The 9292-nt window shown below is 45.2% G+C and overlaps 1 protein-coding gene across 1 annotated transcript in view; it reads left to right on the forward strand.

Annotated features, from left to right (window-relative positions):
• The window catches only part of mapk15 (mitogen-activated protein kinase 15), a 48334-nt gene that overhangs the window by 33408 nt on the left and 5634 nt on the right, over positions 1–9292 (forward strand). Inside the window, exons 9-11 of the mRNA XM_043691088.1 lie at positions 803–1049; positions 5073–5221; positions 5510–5665. Of these exons, the coding sequence (XP_043547023.1) occupies positions 803–1049; positions 5073–5221; positions 5510–5665 (552 nt within the window). The remainder of the gene's footprint in view (positions 1–802; positions 1050–5072; positions 5222–5509; positions 5666–9292) is intronic.

Here is a 9292-nt window from a genome sequence, read left to right on the forward strand (position 1 = left end):
TCTCCCTTTCTCTCTTTCATTGAATTCCCTCATCTCTGTGTTACACCTCCCTGGGGTAGCGCATTGGAAATCAAGCCCTGTTGTGAAAGTGCAAATTTCTTTTGATCCATTGCTCACATTGCATGTGAAATAATGGGGGATAGGGTAGGTGGACGGTCTAGGTCTTGGTATGAAGCTGATTAGATTAGATTTCCTACAGTGTGGAAACAGGCCCTTCGGCCCAACAAATCCACACTGACCTGCCGAAGCGCAACCCACCCAAACCCATTCCCCTACATTTACCCCTGCACCTAACACTACGGGCAATTTAGCCTGGCTAATTCACCTAACCTGCAAATTTTTGGACTGTGGGAGGAAACCGGAGCACCCGGAGTAAACCCAGTCAGACATGGGGAGAATGTGCAAACTCCACACAGTCAGTTGCCTGAGGCTGGAAACAAACCTGGGTCCCTGGTGCTGTGAGGCAGCAGTGCTAACCACTGTGCCACCGTGCCGCCCATTTAGAGAAATGATGTGGACTCGATGGGCTGAATGGCCTTTTTCGGCACTGTAGGCATTCTATGATTCTGTGAACTGCTCTTTCACTCCTCTCTGCCTCTGTCAAAAGTATTTAAAAAATGTGTTTTCCAACAGTTTTCAGTTCTGAAGCAGACCCTCACCAGACTTGAAACATTAACTCTGTTTCTCTCTCAGCATATCTATCAGATCTGCCGAGTTTCTCTGGCTTTCTCTGTAATTGTTTCAGATTTCTAGCCTCTGCAGTAGGAAGCCTTTATTCGATTGTTTTTGGTGTTGTGTTTAGATGATTCTAGAGAGAAAGATGAATGTTCGACTCCAGAAGCGCTTGCTGAAGGGACCAGAGCCAGCAAAACCATCGCCAGACCCTGACCAGAAAGAACCAACATCAACCAAAACCACAGGTGTACCTCCCACAGAGGGAGCCATCCCACCTGTGCTGCATGGAGACCGAGTGCTCAGTAATCCAACAACAAACCTCAGCTCATATAATCCAATAACTCACAGCACCATATCATATGTATCCTCTCACAGTGAGTATCAGGTGGCAATGCTTGCTCCCAGCAAAAACAATTGCTGTGAAGCTCGTTAACATAAGGATTGGCACAGATCACATAGCTCCTTGAAACTACTGAATCATTCATTATTATTGTGGATGATCTGATTGTAGCCTTGATTCTCTGAGACAGCAAAAATCACTCTCCCAGCCTTAAGTATATCCAACAATGGAGACTCCACAATTCTTTCGGACAGAGAACTCCAAATATTTACCTTTGAGTGAGTAATTTCTCCATTTCCCTGTCCTCAGTGACCTGCCTATTACCCTGAGACTGTATCCTGTATATTAGATTCTGCAGCTGGGCGAGCTATTTTGGAGATCAGTCATCAGTCAGGATGTTGCCTGCTGTGGTGGGAAGGTCTTATGAGCAAAGGCTGAGGGACTTGAGGCTGTTTTCGTTAGAGAGAAGGTTGAGAGGTGACTTAATAGAGACATATAAGATAATCAGAGGGTTAGATAGGGTGGACAGGGAGAGGCATTTTCCTCGGATGGTAATGGCTAGCACGAGGGGACATTGCTTTAAATTGAGGGGTGATAGATATAGGACAGATGTCAGAGGTAGTTTCTTTACTCAGAGTAGTAGGGGCGTGGGACACACAGCCTGCAGCAGTAGTAGACTCACCAACTTTAAGGGCATTTCAATGGTCATTGGATAAACATATGGATGAAAACTGAATAGTGTAGGATAGATGAGCTTCAGATTGGTTCCACAGGTCGGTGCAACATCGAGGGCCGAAGGGCCTGTACTGTGCTGTAATGTTCTATGTTCTACTGTTCAGGAGTTCCTCAGGGTAGTGACCTAGGCTCAACCAACCTCAGCCACTTCATCGATGAACTTTCCTTATTCATAAAGTTAGAAGTGGGGATGTTGCCAATGATTGTGCAATGTTCAGCACCACTCACAACTCCTCAGAGACTGAAGCAGTCCGTGTTCAAATGCAACAAGATCTAAATAATATCTAGCCTTGAGTTGACAACTGGCAAGTAATATTTGTACCATACAAATGCCAGCAATGACCATCTCTCTAATCACTGCCCCTACACATTCAATGGTTGCCATCACTGAATCCCCCACTATTAACATCTAGAGGGTCACTGTTGATCAGAAGCTCAACTGAACTCAGAGGCTACAAGAGCAGGTCAGAGGCTAGGAACCCTGCAGCGAGTAACTCCGCTCCTAATTCCCCAAAGCCTGTCCACCTACAAGGCACAAGTCAGAAGTGTGATGGAATACTCTCCACTTGCCTGGATGGGTACAGCCCCAACAACTCTCAAGAGTCCAGGACAAAGCAACCCCCACTTGATTGGCACCACCACATCCACAAACATCAACCCCTCCATTATTAACGCTGAGTAGCTGTAGTGTGTACTATTTGCAAGGTTCACTGCAGATGTTTAGCACCTTCAACACTTAGAACCATTTCCATCTAGAAAGACAAGGGCAGCAGGTACATGAGAGCAATATCATCTGCAAGTTCACCTCCAAACCACTCACCGTTTTGACATGGAAATAGATCACCATTCCTTTAGTGTCGCATTGTGAGTCAACGTATTGCACATGGACTGCAGCAGTTTAAGAAGGCAACTCAGCACCACATTCTCAAAGGCAACTAGGGATGGGACAATAAATGCTAGCCAGTCAATGATGCCTACCTCCCATTTTTAAAAAAAATTCAAAGAATATTGACCAATTAGCAAGTTTTGAGAGGATTTGTAGCTCGAGTTGAGGTTCTGGATATAAGCTTGCTTGCTAAGCTGGAAGGTTCATTTTCAGACATTTCATCACCATACTAGGTAACATCGGTGAGCCTCCAGGGAAGCAATCGTGTTAGTGACCCACTTTCTATTTATGTTTAGGTTTCCTTGGGTTGGTGATGTCATTTCCTGTTCTTTTTCTCAGCAGGTGGTAAATGGGTTCCAAATCAATGTGTTTGTTGATAGAGTTCCGGGTGGAATGCCATGCGTCTAGGAATTCTCGTGTGTGTCTCTGTTTGGCTTGTCCTAGGATGGATGTGTTGTCCCTGTCGAAGTGGTGTCCTTCCTCATCTGTGTGTAAGGATGCTAGTGAGAGAGGGTCATGTCTTTTTGTGGCTAGTTGGTGTTTATGTATCCTGGTGGCTAGTTTTGAGGTTTTTTGATTAGATTCCCTACAGTGTGAAAATAGGCCCTTTGGCCCAACAAGTCCACACTAACCCTCCCTGACTGCACTGTGAGGGCGGGGTGGGGGGGGGAGCTCCCTACACCTTCCCTGACAGCAATGTTGGGGGGGTGGGGTCCTACACCCTCCTTGACAGCACTGTTGGGGGGGGGGGGGTCCCTCCCTGTGTGGGGCCCCTACACCCTCCCTGACTGCAGGGTTTGGGGGGGGGGGGGAGAGTCCCTACACCCTCCCTGACTGCACTGGGGGGGGGCGGTCCCTTCACCCTCCCCCCCCCCCCCTGATAGCACTGTGGGGGTCCCTACACCCTCCCTGATGCCTACTTTGTTTCCTGAATATTATGTGCAATCTGTATATTTTAAGCTGTCAGCACTCCCCCACCCCACCCCACCCCATAAACCATTAGCTTCCATATTATCTTTTTTATATTGAATACAATTTGGAAATCCAAACATGCTTTTATCAACTGGTTCTCCTTATCTAACATTCAGGTTACATACTCCCACAAGAATAAATTTGCCAAACACAATTGCCCTTTCATAAAACCATAATCACTTGGAACATCCTGAGATCTTCTATAACCTTTTGTGTTCGTAGAATCCCTACAGTGTAGAAGCAGAACATTTGACCCACTGAGTCTACTCCCATTCTCCAAAGAGCATCCCACCCAGACTCTCCTGTCCCCTAGTACCTTCCTGCTTGCTGTCATACACTGGGCTCCAGTCTCCTCCCACCACCCTCTGTCTCCTGTCACAAAAGCCAGTTTTGGATCCACTTTGCCAAGTTTCATCGAATCCCTACAAAGTAGAAACAGGCCGGTTGGTCCTACAAGTCCACACTGACCCTCTGAAGAGTATCCCACCCAGACCCATTCCTATTACTCTACATTTAACCCTGACTAATTCACCTAACCTACACATCCCTGAACACTATGGGCAATTCATCATGGCCAATTCACCTGCCCTGCACATTTTTGGACTGTGGGAGGAAACCCACACAGATACGGGGAGAATGTACAAACTCCACACAGACAGTCACCTGAGGCGGGAATCAAACCTGGGTCCCTGGCACTGTGAGGTAGCAGTGCTAACCACTGGGCCACCATGCCACCCCCAGTTATCCTGGATTCCATGAGCTTTTACCTTCTTCATCAGTTTCCCATGTGAGACCTTGTCAAAGGCCTTGCTGAAATCTGTATAAACTCCAATAGCTGCGCTACACATCCTCTGTCTCTGCTGCTGTGTCTTTTAGAACCTGTAGCTATACCCCATAACGTCCTGGGGATTTGATGGATTTTAAGCCTTTAATTTTTTTGCAGTACTTTTACTCTGCCGCTAACTCTTACCTGGACTTCTCACTTGTATTAGCTTTGAGGTTGCTTTCTATTTCTGGAATGTAAGTTGTGTCTGTAACCACTGGGAAGACAGACAGAATGTATTCATTCTATGTGTCTGCAATTTCTTCATTGCCCAAAATCTCTCCTATTTCTGCTTCTACGTTAGTTTAGCTTTTCTCTTTGATATAGTTGTAAAAGCTTTCACAATTTGGTTTTAATATTCCTAGCTAGTTTACTCTTTGGATTCATATAGCACTGAAACGGCCCCTCGGCCCACCAAGTCTGCACTGACATAACTAATCCCAATTTCCTGCACTTGTATATATCTTTGAATGTTGTGATATTTTAACTGTTCATCCAAATATTTCTGCCCTTTCACCAATATTTCGATGGTCCTCAGCTAACCTGTAAAACACTTCCAATCCTAAGACTTGCTCATATTCTTTTCAATGTTCTATAAGCCCCATCTTACGATCTCACTGACTTTATCTCACTGTCCGCAGATGATATGATTAAGAAGAAACAGCTCCACGCTCCCACTGCATTCCATCAGACGCATGGTTATTTAGTGAACAGAGTAAATGAAAATCCGAGTGTGCAGGAATTGTGCAGCACACAACAGCAGAGTATCGATGCTCAGCAAATCACAGCCGTGAGTAACTGTACCTCATCTTACTCCAATCCCCCACCATTCCCCATTTCCTTCTCTGCTCCTATTCCCTATCTATCCACACTATACTCTGTATGTTTAACCCCGTGGAAACTCTTGCTCGGCATGGTAGTGTCCCCACTTCTGAGCCAGGAGGCCTATGTCAAGTCCTAACAACTCTAGAGGTGTGTCATAACATCTCTGAACAAGTTGATGAGAAAATATATGTTTAACACTGGTTTTGGATACCTCTTGCACTGAATTCTGTTTCTGTTATGCTTGGCTCAACAGGGCCTTTCCAACTCAGAATCACATGGCATCAAGTCAGCTCCTGTTGGCAGAAGCCGCCCGGCTTCCCACTATCACCAGACAGCTGTCAACAACATCCTAACCAGGAAGGAAGCTGGGCAGCGAGGTTTGGGAATGACTGTATCCTGTGCTCCACTGGTGAGTATCAGTGGATACAGCATCATTATGGATCAACCCCACTGACCTACAGTCTGCTCACTGCCCAGGATCAATCACAGGAAATAGAAGCTGGAGTTTAGCTCATCAGGCCATTCGGTAGAATTATGGATGCTTTGGGGCATCAGCTCCACTTTCCTGCCAAATCCCCATGTCTTCAGTTTCCTGAGACACTAAAAATCTGTCTCTCCCAGCCTTAAACATATTCAACAGTAGACACACCACAACCATGTGGGACAGAAAATTCCAAAGATCCACAACCTTATGACTGAAGTGATTTCTTCTCCCCTCATTCTCACCTTTCACCTCAGCGACCTGCCTCTCTATGGGGCTTTTGTCCGAAACATCGATTTTCCTGCTTCTCGGATGCTGCCTGCCCTGCTGTGCTCTTCCAGCACCACTCTAATTTGAACAAAGGACTGAGATCTTTGACTGGCAGTAGGGCTTTTCTGAGCAGGCTGATACGTTCCTTCAGTTTATTCAGTGGCTATAAGATCAGATCAGAGGCTAGGAACCCTGCAGCGAGTAACTCAGCTCCTAATTCCCCAAAGCCTGTCCACCACCTACAAGGCACAAGTCAGGAGTGTGATGGAATACTCCCCACTTGCCTGGATGGGGGCAGCTCCAGCAACACTCAAGAAGCTTGACACCATCCAGGGCAAAGCAACCGCTTGATTGGCACCACATCCACAAGCATCCACTCCCTACACCACCGACACTCAGTAGCAGCAGTTTTGTTCTATCTGCAAGATACACTGCAGAAACTCACCAAAGATCCTCAGACAGCACCTTATAAACCCACAACTGCTTCATCTAGAAGGACAAGGGGCAGCGGATACATGGGAACACCACTTTGTGCAAGTTCCCTTCCAAGCCATTCACCATCCTAGTCATAGAGCCATCCTGACTTGGAAATATATACCAGTTCCTTCAGTGTCGCTGGGTCAAAATCCTGAAATTCCCTCCCTCAGGGTATTGTGGCTCAACCTATAGCACATGGACTGCAGCGGTTCAAGAAGGCAGCTCACCCCCACCTTCTCAAAGGCATTATTCTAAATATAGAACAAAGTTAGGAAAAAGTCTTAAAACATCCAACTGAAACAAAGTTTCAATCAATTCCCGAACACCACTACTTTATAGTGGTTCTGATTCTGCAAGTTCTTTTTTGTGAACTGTGAAATCTTGCTACATGAGCATATACACAACTGTGAGCTTAGACTTTCTCGTCTTCTAATAATCTGCAGATTTCTACCCAGCATGCTTGGTCTGAAAGTTGCACAATCCTGAGGTTTCCTAAGCTAAGATCAATCCTTGGCTATCCTGAATCAAACCAAGGTAATGGCCCTCAATGTTAATTTCACCGCCTTAAACCACCACAGTTAAAACAATCTTCCACTAATACGCCAGGCCATCTGTTCTCTGATACATGTTTATCAGGTTTCTGTTTGAGAAGGACTGTCTGACCTGGTTATTTAGTTTTTGAAACCCTTCAGAAATTTGGTGGAGCCCATATGCCCCTATTTTAAACTCCAGACTTTCTAAATTATATCAATGTGTATAAAGTCAAAGACCTTTCATAATGCTATGTATGTAAGTCTTTGTATCTGTTCTATCTATCTCTAAAGAAGGAAACTGTAAAACTATGCAAATTTAGGATGTACATTTTAGCTACATTTTATGATTTAGAGTGGGGGAACCAGGTGTAGTGTGTCAAAGTTCGCAGATGACATTAAAATGAGTGGTAAAGCAAAATGTGCAGAGGACACAAAGTCTGCAGAGGGATATAGATAGGTTAGGTGAGTGGACAAGGGTCTGTCAGCTGGAGTACAGTGTTGGTAAATGTGAGGTCATCCATTTTGGTCAGAATAACAGCAAAATGGACTATTATTTAAATGGTGAAAAGTTGCAGCATGCTGCTGTGCAGAGGGAGCTGGGAATCCTTGTGCATGAATCACAATAAGGTGGTTTGCAGGTACAGCAGGTAATTAGGAAGGCAAATAGAATATTGTGGAGAAAGTGAGGTCTGCAGATGCTGGAGATCAGAGCTGGAAATGTGTTGCTGGAAAAGCGCAGCAGGTCAGGCAGCATCCAGGGAACAGGAGAATCGACGTTTCGGGCATAAGCCCTTCTTCTGCTAGAGAGATTCAAGATTAAAAACAGGGAGGTTATGCTGCAGCTGTACAAGGTGCTGGTGAGGCCACACCTGGGGTACTGTGTACAGATTTGGTCTCTTTACTTGAGAAAGGATGTACTGGCACTGGAGGGGGTGCAGAGGAGGTTCAGTAGGTTGATTCCAGAGTTGAGGGGTTGGCTTAAGAGGTGAGTTTGAGTTGATTTTGGCTATGTTCATTGGAATCTGAAAGAATGAGGGAATGATCTTGTAGAAACATATAAAATTATGAAGGGAATAGACAAGACAGAAGCAGAGAGGTTGTTTCCACTGGTGGGTGAAACTAGATCTGGGGGACATGGCCTCACAATAAGGGGGAGCAGATCTTGGACTGAGCTGAGAAGGAACGTCTTCACCCAGAGGGTTGTGAATCTGTGGAATTGCCTGCCCAGTGAAGCAGCTGAAGCTTCCTGATTGAATGTTTTTAAGGCGAAGATAGGTCGGTTTTTGAACATTAAGGGAATTAAGGGTTACGGTGAGAAGGCAGGTAAGTGGAGCTGAGGCCACAGAAAGATCAGCCATGATCTGATTGAATGATGGAGCAGGCTCGAAGGGCCGGATGATCTACTCCTGCTCCGAGTTCCTATGGTCTTATGTTTTTCCCTCTCCCAGTCCCAGTTGGACCCCACACTAGGCTTAGTGTCTTGTGCAAGATGGAGGACGGGAAAATTTCTGGCTGTAAGAGCTGCTCCTTTTTTTTTGAGATATTTTAGGTGTTGGAGGTGATTTCCTCGAATTCCAGGAGCAGCAATTCCTGTTTTATTTACTGTTGCATTGTTTTGGAACTTTGGAAAACAAAGTCAAAACAACAGCAATTTTAAAAGGGAGAAGAGCAGACAAAGGAAGCATGTGGTGAGGACAGTGCAGGAGACAGAGAGAGAGAGAGAGAGAGAGAACCTGCACAGTTACTGCCTTTGCTGTTTGAATTCGTGTATCGCTGGACATCGGAGTGCATCTGGGAAAATTAACATACAGTGAATATCACAACTAATCTTGGAGGAACTGTTGGGCGAAGTTCGCAGCACAGAATCAGATAAGTTAATTGTTGTTTTAAGTCTGTCCAAGAGAAAGGCTGCAGTAGTGAGTATAGTGGATTCTTTCTTGATTATATGTTTTTGGAGATAAGTCTCTCGATTAAACTTAAAATATAAGCTATAGCTATTAATTTAACCTGGGGCAGTGTTTGTAGAGGAATAAGACGGTGTTATTTTCTGGGTCTGTAGATTGTGAAGGAGCAAAAATGGCCTTTGCAGTGATATGTACTTCTTGTCAGACATGGGAGTTTAAAGAGAGTTTAAGGGTTACTGCAGATTATATCTGCCATAAATGCTGTTGGATGCAAATCTTATCAGATCGAGTGGATCGGTTGGAGAGACAGATAGAAGCGATGAGGAATTTGCAACAGCAACAGTATGTGATGGATGGCAGTTACAGGAAGG

The sequence above is a fragment of the Chiloscyllium plagiosum genome, chromosome 5 (genome assembly GCF_004010195.1).
Source record: "Chiloscyllium plagiosum isolate BGI_BamShark_2017 chromosome 5, ASM401019v2, whole genome shotgun sequence".
Lineage (NCBI taxonomy): Eukaryota > Metazoa > Chordata > Chondrichthyes > Orectolobiformes > Hemiscylliidae > Chiloscyllium > Chiloscyllium plagiosum.